The sequence below is a fragment of the Zosterops lateralis genome (genome assembly GCF_965231275.1).
Source record: "Zosterops lateralis genome assembly, chromosome: 5".
Classification (NCBI taxonomy): domain Eukaryota; kingdom Metazoa; phylum Chordata; class Aves; order Passeriformes; family Zosteropidae; genus Zosterops; species Zosterops lateralis.
This window is the reverse complement of record NC_139766.1, coordinates 48,548,091-48,563,441: the sequence shown is the minus strand read 5'-3', so window position 1 is coordinate 48,563,441 and position 15,351 is coordinate 48,548,091. Positions and strand designations below refer to the sequence as shown.

The window sequence follows — 15,351 nt, the reverse complement described above, 5'->3', positions numbered from 1 at the left end:
CAGTCAAAATTGATGCTAAAATAATTCTGAAGGTATTAATCTGTAATAAAAGTTGTTTTTATCTGAGATAAGTAAAAATATTCATGAATTATGAGTATTAAAGGTCAAACAACAGTAAATTCTTAATATATGCAGAAGCATAATGGACGAAGTATTCAGTATATTCTGAATAAATTTATTAGAAAAGTTTGGAAATTTTTGTGGGATGATTACATTTTCTTAGTCTCAATAAAATTTGATATACACTTAATATATTTTATTTTAGTTAAGCCTAGGATACAGTGTTTTCCTGTCCATTCTTTACCCTTTTATTTCCTTTGTCTTCCCCCCCCCATGTATTCATACCTTTCTTTCTGAGAAGGTAGATTTTTTTTTTCCTGTTTCATGAAGGAAGAACATATTTTCTGCAGCTGGGAAAAAAAATAGTTTTTCTTCCAAAATACTTGAAAGCAGCTGTCAAACATCAGATTCTGTTTAATGTTGCTTTTTGTTTGGGCTTTGTGTTGGAAGGTGGGAGTCCAGCTTTTCACTTAGCAAATTTTCTTATTCAGCAACTGATTTGAGAACTGCTTGATGTGGTAAGAGATAATAGTGTTTTTGCATTAAAAAGTCATTGATTTTAGGCTGTTTTTTGACTAGGTTTTTATCCCGATTTTTGGTAAAGATGGCAGCCAACAACGCAGTGCTGAACAGGCTGGAGCAGAAGGGTGCAGAGGCAGATCAAGTTATTGAGTACCTCAAGCAACAAGTTGCCCTGCTCAAGGAAAAAGCCAGTAAGGATTTACCTATCTTATGTTAAACCTATTAACCAGATGGTTAACAGTGAATGCACATAGGAGAAAATGAGAATATTTGGTGCTGTCAGCCTTTAAAGCATGTTTCAAGTTCTCCAAGATAAACCTCGTAATAGTAGCACCACTTCACTGTCCTGTGGTTTTGTTGGGGTTTTGTTTTGTTGGTTTTTTTTATGTGTGTGTGTGGTTTTTTTGTTGTTGTTGTCATTTGTTTGTTTGTTTGTTTGTTAGGTTTTTTGGGGGTTTTTTTGAAGCTGCTTATTCTGAAAGAGAAGGGGTATGGATGAGGAAGAATTAATGCACAAATTAAGGAAATTTGATAGGAGGTGATTCTATTCGAAGAGACTAAGGGAGCTGGAAAGAATACAAGACTGTGCCTCATCCTGAATTTATTACTGATTTTTCACAACTATGACATTCTCTCCAGAGTTTCATACCTTCAGCTTTGATATTTTGTACTTAACTGTATCAGTGCATAAAGGTGCTCTGTATTACAAACATTGTCAAGGTTTTTCTGTAGGTTTCTTGGAGTTTTTTCTTGTGATTCTGTTTAGGTGGCTGAGAGGACAGTATATTGAGAAGCAACTTGATTATATAAGTATGGTAAAACTGGCTATTTCAACAATAAAGGAAATAATTCCTAAGTAATTCTGATTATATACTCCTTGAAAGTTTTCACTTTTGTGCTGTTTGGCTCACGGTGTTTCACTTTCCTTTAAAAACAAACCTCTGAGTCCAAAGTGATGAATTTTAAATGTGTCAATTCTAGTCTTGCAGGCATCTCTCCGAGAAGAGAAGAAGCTTCGTGTAGAAAATGCTAAACTGAAGAAAGAAATTGAAGGGCTGAAACAGGAGCTGATTCAGGCTGAAATTCGAAATGGAGGTAGGGAAAAATGTGCTATTCTCCTACAACATCTGTTCTTTTTTATTCTTGATTTTTGTTGTTCTGTTTGTGACTCTATGGTATTTCTTACAAATTCTGGATTTTCCCTGGTTCCATGGCTATGACAAGTTACCTGATTCCAACATTTTAATAGTAAGCTGTAAGCCTGACAGATCCATATACTAAACTTGATCAGACATGGAACTAGTTCTTTGTATTTGTTTGTTCAGTACCTTTCATAATAAGCTGTGAACCTCACTGATGACAGTGACTCCTTGTAATGCTGTAGAAATTCCTGCATGTCTTAACTCTTCTTGCTACTTTCAGTATTTAATCTAGCATGACTGAAAAATCACTATGGAAAAATCAAGCCATAGTGCAAAGTACAGATGGTCAGGGAGTTACTAGGAAAGCTGTGGTAATGTAAATTTAGAAACAATGTGTTCTGAATTTATGATTCCATGCTTTAGCCCAGCCTTCCATTGGACTTCTTTCTTTGCTCTCCTCTATGTAGTTATATTCAACTTGTACCATCATTTTATACTTCATATTAAAAATAGTAAAAAAACCCCCAAAACTGAAGTGTTTCAGATACACTGTGTTGTCTTTTAAAATTATTACTAAAAAAATCTTCTGCCCTCAACAGTTATTGCTATTAACTCATGCTGTCAGTATTGTAAATTGTTTAAGATAGTATCCAGTGTTTCTGGATGCTAGCATTTAGCTGTACTGAATGTTTTAATGGTATAAAAGCACATTCTGTCTTCAAAAATATTAACATGTTGTGAACACAGAGAATTCTTTTTCTCCTTTGGACACCAATAAAGCCTTTTCATGTTCTAACCCAAACCATTAGTTGTCTTCTCTGTTGTCTGTTAGTCTGCAGCAGTTCTTGACAGGTGTAAGATATTTCACAGAATCTGTTATGCTTGAGAGAGGTCTCAAGGTGTATTGGTCCAAGATGGCAAAGGAAATGCTTGATATGCATCTTCCTTTAGTTAGCTAGTTTATCTAAGTGGTAGTAGGACTAAATTAGTACCTTTTCTTTTGAAGGAAATAGATGTTTGTTAGCTTTGAAAGGACTAAGTAGTTGAGCACAGAAATTAGATGGACATGGAAGACCAAAAATACCTAGATATTTTTTCAAAATATTTTCAAAACATGAAATTTTTTCAAAAACCTGAGAAACAAAGACTTTCCTCAAGCAAGCAAGTGGTTGTTAGTACAACAAATCTCATATTTAAATGATCTTAGAAAGTTGTTTATAAGAATATAATCTGTGCAAATCACTTCCATGTTGAAGAGGACAGGCATCAACTTACAAAGTGCAGTTCTTCAGGAAAGTTAGTAAATATCTGAAATGCAAAATAAAACATGTATGCAGAATGGAGAATTCTGTAATGGTGACACCAGAAGGGTTTATCAGTCATTAATGATAAAACAGCCTGCATTGAAAGGAACTTCAAAAGATCATCTCATCTATCCTTTCTTGGGAAAGGGAGCCTTGATGATACTGTCTAGTGCACTGATGATGCTTACCCAGTGCAATTATTGGGTTAAAAGCCTTGATGAGATTCTTGAAGAGCAGAATGTAGAAGAGAGGTGATTCTTATACTTTCATCTGGTGAGACTGATAGTGCAATGTCCAGAATTCTGTATTAGCAGATTAAAAACAGCTGTTGAAGGTAATATGCAGAATTTAGGGAAGAGAAGTGTGAAATCAGCAGATCATATTAGGACTGCAGGTAGTTTTGTTCTATTCAGGCTCATTTTACTAAGTTAATTGTAAGAGTTGAGTATCTGAATACACTATAAAATGATTTTGTGCATAACTCATTTATGAAATAGTCTCCAATAGGAGAAGAGCTAGTAGCTATAAACTGAAACTAAACAAATGGGAAATTGGGATTTGGTAGAAAAAATAACTAGATGTTGAAATCAACTACAAAAAGAGATGTTGTTTGCTTATATATTTTCTTGTATTTAGCACTTTATTGCATTTAAAAATGTGTAATCACTTTGTTTTACTTGATCACAATAATCATATATGGATTATATATATATATAAATAATATATAGATTGAGTTCTGAAATGTGTTTTGTAATATAGTTCACTACGCAGCAGTTGTGGCTTAGCATATGAAGCAAAATTTTCAGTTCTCTGCTTTTTCATTTATGTTGTACACTTAAAAATGTCAGTGTTCAAAGTTCTGGTACTGCCCCTAACTTTTGTGGTTTTGATTTTAGTAAAGCAGATTGCAGTTCCTCCTGGTACTACCCTTTCCACAGCTTCGTTTTCAGAGGATGTTCCACAACCTACAGCAGTTACAGCATCTTCTGGTTCCAAAGATCAAATTAAAGGTGAAGATGAAGAAAAGAAAAAGAAAGAAAAAGTAGAAAAAAAAGGTACTTCATTTTCTTATCTCTGATAGACAGTTGAGATATTTAATTTATGCAAGTGCTTTTGCATGATTTTGAGCACAAAAAAAAGCTTTCATACAATACAGCTACAGTAGGAAGGGTCATGTGCTAGCTCTTAAATCTTGAAAGTACTTGAAGCTATTGAAGGCTGTCAGGTAATCTACAGATTCTTCCTTGCATGGGACACATGCCAAATTCTGTTTAATGTGACTGCACTTCCTCATTTAAAAAACCACCACCAACAAAAAAAATGGCATATCTGTTGGACAGCTGTACTTCTGTGCAAGTGAATCTTGTAAGTTAAACCTCCGTTTTGCAATCATTCTCTTATGCAGATTATTATTAATTTGCTATGATTAGATTCTTACAGTTTTTCACAATTTGGATATTAGGATAGTGCATTGTCTCTTATTTTTTTGGTGAGCTGTACAGAGACTTATAAACTATTTTATGTTTTTTGATGTATTTCAGCCTTCGATACATTAATATTCCACAGAACTGTAAATAGAAAAGCAGAGGCCACATGTCATATCAGGCAATTCATTTTTTCTTCAAGTATTCAGTGGCCCTGCACAGGCTATTTCTGTGGAATTCAGCATCTGTTGAAGGTATTGCATTTGATAGTTGAAGTAACCAATATGTAAAATTTGTTTTTACTTCTAGAAATTGATGAAGTGATGGACTATCTCAAATCCTTTTGCTTTCTATCACCTATGTCATCTCTTTCCTCTCTGGTTATTCTCATATTCTTTGTTCTACTTCTTGTAAACTTCATCTGTGTGATTTCTCTGGATATTAATTCTGGACTGACTGACACTGGCCAGAGGATTGCATTTTTCTCCTTAGCCTGTGGCATTGAGACGAGTATTTTCTATGTATCTGTATATATACACACCATGTTCACATTTACTGTGTTCTTTTTTGAGGAAAGACTTCGTTTCTCTTGTAGAGGAATGTCTTGGAGAACAGTGTGGAATTATATGAAGGATAAACTTAGCAGGTCTTTCTAATGATCTTAGGCATTATATGTTATCTATTTTGATTGGGACTTTTTTCCAGTTTCTCTTATATTATTGTATATTTGACTTATTTTATTAATCAGATTGTCAATTACATTTAAAAACCCCAGTCATAATCACTAAAGCTTTTCATTCATTATAAATGAACAAATGTTTTTGAAGAGCTGTTGCTTATATTAAAAAATACTGCCTTTTTATTATTGAATGTATCATTTAATTTCAGGCCTGTACTAGAACACTGGTGAATGAAATCAAATTGCATGTTGTGTCCACTTTTCCTGTTTTGCTCCTTTTAGAAGGGAGTTTAGTTTACAATAATATATAAATTATCTTGGATGAAAGAATAACAGAATATGCTTATTTAAAGTTAGCACATCTTAGACTTTTTTAATCTCTCAGAGATTGTAGCTGTTAAACAAGTCTTGAATGTTTCCTAAACAGCACAGTCTTATCTACAAACTGGATGTAACTTGATCATCTTGAAAGGAATATTGCATATTTTATGATTCTGTGATTTAAATAACCAGCTGAGTATGGGGAGTGTAGCTTCACTGTTGTTTTATGCTGTACAGTCTGTATATGTCATAGTCATGGGAAAAAGACACCACACCAGGGGAATCTCATAAGCCATGAGCATTTTTATACACTGTTCTGTTTTGGGAAGTGCAGAATGTTGGCCAAGGTCATCTTGAAGAGTTGCATTGCAGCTGTGACAGTGCAGTTACTGTGACTTCACAGCTCCTGGCTCTGTACAGTGCTGATAAGCACTCATAACCTCATGGACTGGGATTCCCTAGTTTCCTTTTGCTGGTTAAACACCCCAGCAAGGCTTACTGGTAATTGTTAATTATTGAAATGGGATGATCAGGCTTATCGATGTGGCCTTTGTCAGAGTCTATGTGTCGCTTACACGTGTTGGTTGCACTTAAATTCAGGGTGACTTTCCAAACAGGAGGTGATAATTAGTTGAGATAATGATGTAAATTGAAGTGTGTATGATGATTCACCACTGGAAACTGGTAACAGAGGTGCTAAATCTTGACTCTTTTTTTTGTTTTGCACAGAATTTATGCTTATTTCTGAGACTGTAGCTTGCTTTTCCCTTGCAGTAGTCATATATATTAGTTGTGCTTTTTAAAATACTTATTTCATGAACAAAATGTTCTCTAATAGGTGAAAAGAAAGAGAAGAAACAGCAGCCAGCTGCTGGAAGTAACGATGCAAAACCTGTAGATGTTTCTCGTCTGGATCTTCGTGTTGGCTGCATTATTACTGCTGAAAAGCATCCAGATGCAGACACTCTCTATGTGGAACAAGTGGATGTTGGTGAAGGAAGCCCAAGGACTGTCGTCAGTGGTTTAGTGAAACATGTTCCTCTGGATAAGGTATTGACAAAATTATTTACTGATAGCTTTTCCTTTCCTAAAGTATCTGAAGGCATTCATCTGTTTAATAGGATATGTTTTTTTCTGCTAAAAGATTTGTACAGTCATGAAAACAAAAATAAAATGCAGGTGGAAGTAATGCTTAAAAACATTTGCCAGAAACCAGAGAAGTACCCTTATCCCAAATCAGTTTCTGATTGCAGTGCTTTTATCCTGTGGTCTTATTCCAATTTCTCTGCCATTGGTACACACTGGACTCCTAAACTAAACAGATGTTACTCTTCCTTTAGGTTTCCTACTATGTAGTAGAGAAATCATAATAAATTTTTTGGTATGATCCAAACTTTTGAAACCTTTGCCTTCCAGTTCTCTTTTATAGCCTGTTGAAATATTTGGCATGAAGTAAAGCAGAGAGCATGTAAATCCAAGTTAGCTGGCAATGAATAGCTTAAAAAACAGTGGAATACAAATGCATATTTTTACTTCCTTGTGCAGAATAGAATCTGTGTCTATGCTTTTTTAAGTTGATACACTTTGGCATTTGGCACAGATGGTTTATGGGTACCTTTGAGAAACCTAAGAAGTCAAGATTTAGTTTTCCTTTCACACCTCTTCTAGAGGGTGAGAGGAATTGACTGAAGGCTGCTCCTAAATTCAAATGCAAGCTTGGCATTTAAAACAGTGTTGTGTAGAGCAACTGCAAAATGGATCATGAAGGAATTGATCTTAGTCCATAAAAAGCTCCACTTTCTTAAATGTCTTTTCAAATCTTATTTGCACGCTGTCCCCACAGTAAGACTGCAAGGATAGGAAGCAATTAGAATTGTGATTGTTATTTTTATGCTACAGAAAGTTACTGAACCAAAAAAAACCCCAACTGAATACAGTAACTACTTTGCACTGATAACCTGATGGTGTCCACTCACTGGATTTCCACTGGGCAAAATCTCAACTCACTTGCTTTTAGCAGTCTGCTTTCAAGAAAGCTTGTAGAAGAAAACCTCTTAAAAGCCATTCTAAATAGACATAAACATGAAGTATATAGAATGAAATAGCAGCAGGAATCTTTTCTCTTTAACCTTCTTTCTGAGTGGAAAAATAATTTGGAGTACTCATTAACAGAGAATTAGGGATCGTCCTTGCACGTTCTTTGAGAACATTTTTGTTTGCGTGTCTGTTTTTGGTTTTGGCAAGTCTCTATTAAGACAGTAAATTCTTAGGGGCAAGCTTCCATCTTTTTGTGTTTTTTGAAGTGTTCAAAAATGTGAAGGCCTGGCATGTGTCTACTGCCATATATTGAAATAAAAATATATACATCAGATCAAGGACCATAGCCATAAATTTCTTCACAAAAAATTCAGCTGTTCATGATTTTGGTGTTTGATGTGGTAATTTAACAGTGTTTGAGACTGTAGTATTTGTATCATCTGATTTTACTTTTGGTTAGGAAGCACAGTATGTATCTTTGCTAACATATCAGTATGCAGTGCAAGTTATTTATGGGTGTGAAAACTTCTGACATGCCCACTTTAGATGTGAAATGCTGTGCTTTTGTTCACATAGTGGTGAAGCCACGTCAGAAGTTGGGACCTCTATTGTCGTGAGCAGTTGTGTCATAAGTAAAAGGGATATGGAAGGATCTTGGCATGAGGTGGACCTTGTAATTGCTGAGCTCTTTTGGCAGTTGGGGACAATTAGGGAAATCTCTGAAATGTCAAAAGGAATTGACAGCTTTTCTGCCACTGCATTTGGCTTTTTAAAGTGGATATGTCTGTGTTTCCAGCATCAATACCTGTTTCAGGCAATTGTTCTTGAAATAGAGGCAATTCTCCAGTGTCACTTTTTGTCACGTCCTCCTCTTTTACCTAAGAGAACCTCATGTTAGTGATCATAAGTGAAGAACAGGAATGCAGGGAATGTATCTTAAACTTAACAAGAAGAGAAAAGGTCACCATAATCCTCCAGAAATGCTATTCTACAACAATTCGTTGTTAGATGATACATTACAATTGCATCTGTTATGAATGATATACTCTGACTTTTGTAGCAGAAACCCTTTCTTGCACTTAGATGCCTTGAAATACTTTCTTTCTTGATTATTGGGATGTCCACCCAGTAATTAGCATTCCATTCATTTATTGATATTCAGTGCTAATAACTTGCATTTCAGTCGCTGATGTGTTTGCAATAATTTTTTGTGTTTTGTGCTACTTATTTCCATAGCAATAACTTGAGAATTTTTCAGTCAATGGGCTGGCTTGAAACTTATGCAAGATAACAACTTCTTATCTACTGCTACATTTTGGCTATTTATATTTTTGCTTTTTAAGGTGTTCTCCTTAGAAAATATGCAGTTTTTGAAGTAGTTGATCATATGAGCTTTATTAATATTGATCCTGCGAGTTTTGTTCAAAGTTTGTACTGTGATGCACAAAGACCAAAATCTAGAAATATTAAATAATTATATATAACGTGCACTAGTAGCATGGGGATTAAGGCATTCTTACTTTGTCTCTTAAGAATGTTCAGGGTTTAATTTTTATTCAGTATGAAAGTGTGCTTCCTTTTAGAGTCTAAAGTGTGATAGATTTTCTGAACAAAGGTTATTTTCTCTGGTTTACTATTGTAGTTATTAAAGTAAAACAACAAACAGAGAAACAGGTTTGTGCTAACAAATTCAGTGTAGAGTATATACAGCCATTTTCAGTGGTTAAAAAAAACTCAAGGCATTTGGGTTAACTAAGATAAAATTTAAGATTCAAGTAAGCTCATGTGAAAGACCTCTAAGCTTTCAGGGTAAAGTTTGAAATTTACCTATGCGCCTAATTTGTAGGCTGGTTTTGTTGTTTTTCTTTTTAGTATTATCATAATTGAATTATTATCATAATTAAATCTAAATTGTTTAGTTACTAGTCCTGTATTGAAAGTGAACTGAAGTGGTGGCCTATAATGAGTAAAGATGGAATGCAAGTGAAATACCTCACCTAGTTTTTAATTTTCTAAATCGCATATTTCATATTTCCATGATAAATATGTCACCTTTCAGCATTTAATCCCTTGTTCACTGGCCAGCTCTTAAGGGGCTTAAATGTTATGCTACTGGTGTCCAGGCATTAAAATTGTGAATCTATTGCTGCATGCTTCTCTTAAACTTCCCTTGTCATGGTAAGATCTCATCACTATAATTCTTTCATTGTAATGAAATAATGGGAGTCCCCAAAACCACATGGCATTTTAAGTACTCAAATCCTTCTGTTTTCCTCCTCCAAGATGCAAAATCGGATGGCAATACTACTCTGTAACTTGAAACCTGCAAAGATGAGAGGAGTAGTATCTCAAGCAATGGTGATGTGTGCCAGCTCCCCAGAAAAAGTGGAAATTCTGGCTCCCCCACCTGGAGCAGTACCTGGGGACAGAATCACTTTTGAAGGTTTTGCTGGTAAGTAGTTATTTGGGAAAATAATAGAAACAAGTATGCCAAGGTTAACCTCACTGCTGAAGCACATAAAACAGCTTTTTTTAAAGCTGGTTGGGTTTTTCGTTAAAATTTTCTGAATTAATTCTGTTAGGTTTTTTATTATCATGCTAATATTATGTAAATAAAGGATTGAAAATACTTTATCATCTGTCAAAAAATGTAACTTGATAAAGTTGGATAGAACTTTCATGTAAAATACCCCATTCCTTTAAATCTCAGTAAGTGTTTCAGTTTTGAAATATATGGATAAACATATTTGTACTTGGCAAATTACAAGATGCAAATGTAAAGCATCTTTCACAGTGTCTCAGTGTAAGTGATGAAGTATTAAATTCCTAATTCCAGCTCCTCCCTGTAATGAAAGTGTCAGAACTTTGGGTAGATTTTTTTTTTTCTTTTTGAGGAAGAAGGGATGGAGGGGTTAGAAGGGGTTGGAAGTCTTCTATTCATGAGAGGAGCCTGTAATATTCAAAACACTAGGGTTTTTTTGTTTGTTTGGGACAAAATGTCTTTTTAGGTTTCCAGAGAGACACATTGGACTTTTTCTCACTTAATTAAATCAATAAATCCATCTTTTTTTCAGAATATAAATGAAAATTCTACCAAATTTAAACTTTATCAAAAGATGATTTTTCATCCATTTTTCCATTTCTTCTACCTCTATGAAAATGATTAATTTTTGACTGCATATTGGGAACTCAAATACAGCATCATAGATTTATCATGCTGATGAATGCTTCCCTCCTACCCAAATGCCAGTTCATTATTCTCAGTCTGGAAGGCATAAAGTCAGATCATCTTCTTCTGTTGCTGTATTTTTTAGCACTGTTATTTTATTTTTATAATGGTTGTGAGTGGTTAGACTCCTCTCTTACAGTCAGCTGCTTAGGTTTGTCCTGCACCCTAAGAAATTAAGAATCTGTGCAGCACAGCCCAAGCCCAGGTCTGCTTGGGTCAGCTGTTAAGTGGATCACAGAGGTCTTGGTGAGCAGTGCTCTTGTGGCCAGGATCACTCCATTGCTTTAACTTGAAAAATGTAGCCCAACTCCTAGTATTTCCCATACTGGGTGAAAATGTATGTGTGTGCATTTATCAATGAAGTATTCATCTTCAGGAGGAATTTAGTGTTCAAAAACTTGCTTTCACATGTGAGAAAATGGTGTAATTTTTATTTTCTGCATGGAGCCATATGAACCTTTTTAAATTATTGCACTTCTGACACTTTCTAGCTGTACAGCAGAGTTTTGATTTATGTACCTCTTGGCAAGCTCTATGCTTAAACTTATTTGCATTAAATAACTTTCAGAAATACATACATATGTATATATATATTTATACTTCTTGAGACTGAAATTGTGATGCTTTGAAAAGAAGATATATATTGGTTAGAATATGGTAAAGGAAGCAATGCTCTATCTAGGTGCTTTATGAAATAGAAAAATAGCTCAGCTTGCTGTGATTTAGTGCTCCAATTGAAAATACTTTAAAATAATGCCATGTTTTAAAAGGAAATCAGTCTTGCAGCATTTTTTTTCTTCAGATTTAGTTTCCTGTATTAAAAATATACTCAGCTTGCTAGTTTAGATGCAGAATTAATTAGCTATACTGAAATCTTAAATGCTTCATCAATTGCATTGACTAAATTGTAGGAATACTCAGTGTGAGAATCACAGGTAGCAAATACACTCATACTGCTTTCTGTTGCTGTGGAAATGGATGTGCAAGAGAGGATCTAGTTGTAGAAGACAGACTTCTAGTGCATAAGCCCTGGAAAATGATGTACAAGTTCACCCCTCAAAAATGCCCTGTGCCCAGGCTGAGTATCTTTTTTTGTTTACTTTTGTCTAAGATACACCCTTCCTCCAAACCTATATCTCAAGTAGCTTCATATACCTGGCATTTGAAAATGTGAGAGCTGGTAGTAGCACTATTTTTTGTTCACTAGCATATTTGTTCTTGCATATGACTAATGAAGTGAGTTCTGTCAAAATAATTGAACTATTTGACTCCATTTGTTTGGCTTTTTTACAGTGGCAGAAAGCTTTTCCTAGAGCAAATCATTTATAGAAATATTTGTTCTAAAATTATTCCCAGGTGTTGTGGCATGCAGGCACCGTGTTGACATTTTGATCCTTAAAAGATATAGAATAAGCTAAAGGTGGTGTATAAGTTGCTCTAGTTCTGAAGTTATGCCTTGCAGCCAGTGAGACAAGATTTTGGGTGGATTATATCAGTTTCCTTCTGATGGAGAGCCAAAGATGTGGGGCTCTGATAAGTGCCAAATGAAAGGTTTTGCAACCCCTTTGCAAGGTGTATATATCCAGAGCTATAGATTGTAGTCTGAAATGTGCCACTGTTTTCTCAGGCTTCATAAAGAGCTGCTTGGAAAACTTTGTGGGTATGAGATTTAAGCTAATCATTGACTTCAAAAACTTACCTAATGCTTAATAGTACACAGAGTGGAGTGATCTTCTTCTTACATAAAACCTATTTCAAAGAATTCTCAGACTTGTGATTTTACTATCTTGAGTAGGAAGATGCAAAAAAAGGCATTGGTAGATGGAGACCTACAAAATCATGGTGACATCTGCTTCTGTAAATTTATTTGTTGGATACTTGTCTTTTCAATGTTGCTGTTGTAAACTAAGGGGGAAGCTCACTGGGAGACTGGAAAACTGTTTCTCAGTTTTTAATAGGGTTGAATGTCTATCTTCTACTCACCTTTTTTGTGTTAAAACCGTCTGCTTCTTAGCTGCTGCTGTCTCCTCAAAGACCATCTGGCACTTGCCTGATGCTGTTACCAGGATAGACTTCTTGTTGTGTCAGATGTCATTTAATTTCCCTGCTTAATTGTAACCATTTATATTCTGATCAATTTTTTATTTTAAAAACGAATTGTAAAGCATAAAGATTCAGTTGGAGTCCTTGAAGTTAAAATAGAAAGGACAGCTGGGTCTTATTTAAGTTTGAAGTATGAAAGTCTGTGAAGCAACAGAAGCACCACCAGCAACAATAAAGCAATTCTAAAATGCACACAGCTGTCTATCAAGCAGCTTGGAATCAAGCTATTTTTAAGTCTTCTCTCTCCATGATACAAAATATTCATGAGATACAGACTAACTTTCTTTGGTTATTTTAGTCAAAGTAAACAAAATGTATCTTGTCTCAAACAAATTAATTTTTTTTTTCTGTAGCAACTAGAGTGTTTATCTAGAACCATCTTGAGTGTTATAGAGGAGTGATTTAATAAGGAATGGTGTTGCCTGGAGTACTGTTCTGTTTATTTATTTGATGTCTTTGCCCGCAGTGGAATTTTTAACACTGTTATACTCCAGTGCGTGAATAGTCAAGGTCTCTTGAGCCTTTTTTTGCTTTAAGTACTTTATCTAACTTTTATCCATCTTCACTGGAAAAGGTCATATTTTTAAACTGTAGAAGAATTGTTCTATCACGAATGTGTAAATTCTATAAGTTCCTAGACAGTAATTGTCTTAAGACAGCAATAATACTTTATAGTTTTATACTCTATAGTTTATAGAGTACTTTACTTAATAATACTTTATACTTTATACTCTATAGTTTATAGAAGATTTATAGCTAACTGTGAAATCTCTTTTCTGTATCCGACACTTTGATGCCACAGGAACCAAAATTCTGTTACTTAAATGATATAATTAAATTATCATTCAGGTCTAAGAATCACTAGCAATTTAGTAAATTACTATCTCTTTAAAAGAATAAAAAGTGGTAAAGCTGGAGTGCAGTGGTTAGGCTGTAGTTAATCAAAGCTTGATTAAAGTGTATGGATGCTTTCCTTCAGCTGGATTGTTACAATCCACTGTGCGGTAAGTGGCATTAAGTAACATCACACATCACTGTGTCCTTTTGCCCCTTGTTCTGCTGAGATATATTCCTTCAGGAGTTGTTGAGCTGTTACAAAGTGGAGAGGTTTCTTGCTTATTATGAAACTTTTTTGGAATATTAGAGCTGCAAGATGGAATGACATGTAATAAATTTGGGACCTTCTATTTGGCCCATTCTTGGTAAAGAGAGTGGAAAGCTGATTAAACCATTAAAACCATTATTTTATTTATAGAAACTCTTCTAAAGAATATTTTCTGGGAAGAAGGAATGCAGTGAGGAGAAGGCATAGGAAAATGCATAGCCTAAAGCTCTGGTAGTATTTAAAATTGGTGCCTATGCTAATCTAATATGAGCTCACCACAGATCCCAAGGGAGCTTGACGCAGGATTCCAAAGAAACTTATTAACATCCAAAGCATGTTTTTTATAATAAAAGTCAGGAGGTTTTCTCACTGAAAAAAAAAAAAATCATGCCCTTTTTTTATTTGAGTAGGGAAAGGAAAATGTACAATGAATCACTTAACATTCTGTTTAATGATTTCATTAGTTTGTATGGTTCACTGTGGTCTAAATCCAAGTTTGCCTTTGTTCATGAACCTGAGCATTAAGCTAATTTATTTTTGTGAAAATGCACAATTAGCTCTAAACATTTAATAATTTTTTATTTGTGTAATTATTTAAGTAATTAAAGTATTTAAATTTCTTCCTCTGTTTAATATGAATTATAAATATTACATAAAGATAATTATTAATGTTATATCTGATACAACCTTTTTACTTTGAAAGATCCTCATTTTCAGAGAGGTTATGGAGATATTTCCTAGACAATTCCTAATTCCAATCAAAATTTTCATTTTGAGAATCAAAAGGAATGTTGGGGTTTTTTTTCCCTTCAAAGTGTGTGCAGTGATGCTGTGTGGGCTGTCATGGATGTGAAAATACATGGAGCTCTTGCTCTGAGTTGCATTCTATGAGGTTATTCTTTGTTTTGAAACAGGAGATCCTGACAAGGAACTTAACCCAAAGAAGAAGACTTGGGAGCAAATCCAACCTGATCTTCATACCAATGACCAGTGTGTTGCTACGTACAAAGGAGTTCCATTTGAAGTGAAAGGGAAAGGAGTGTGCAGGGCAGAGACCATGGCAAACAGCGGAATTAAATAAATAAATGGTTATTATAAACTTTTACAGATGTTGAAATGCAGACTGATGCAAACACAATAAAAAACATGAAATGCATGGCTAAGACCAGTTTTGTTTGACTTCTTTTCCAGAATATGTTACATCTCCAACATTTCGACAATTCACTGATTCACTAGACTTATTGTCCTTGAGGTTGTGTGTTGTCAGAAGTTATTAACCACTCAGTGCTCATAACTTAATTGCCAAGGCTTGTTTGTGGAGGGACCACAGGCAGGCAAGTAAATTTTCTGGACAGCTGGAAGGTGTAGAGCTTCTATTTAGCAACAGCTAAAGGAAGTAAGGAAAATATTCTGCCGTGTTCCTTG

At 34.7% G+C, this 15,351-nt stretch overlaps 1 protein-coding gene across 4 annotated transcripts in view; it reads left to right on the top strand.

The window, feature by feature from the left end:
* The window catches only part of AIMP1 (aminoacyl tRNA synthetase complex interacting multifunctional protein 1), a 30,033-nt gene extending 14,951 nt beyond the window's left edge, over positions 1-15,082 (top strand). For all 4 annotated transcript variants that reach the window (XM_083862064.1, XM_083862062.1, XM_083862061.1 and 1 more), the window contains exons 2-7: positions 640-773; positions 1,564-1,677; positions 3,925-4,083; positions 6,291-6,502; positions 9,773-9,941; positions 14,841-15,082. In XM_083862064.1, the coding sequence (XP_083718190.1) occupies positions 640-773; positions 1,564-1,677; positions 3,925-4,083; positions 6,291-6,502; positions 9,773-9,941; positions 14,841-15,007 (955 nt within the window). In that variant the 3' untranslated portion in view covers positions 15,008-15,082. The remainder of the gene's footprint in view (positions 1-639; positions 774-1,563; positions 1,678-3,924; positions 4,084-6,290; positions 6,503-9,772; positions 9,942-14,840) is intronic.
* The last annotated feature ends 269 nt before the right edge of the window (positions 15,083-15,351 follow it).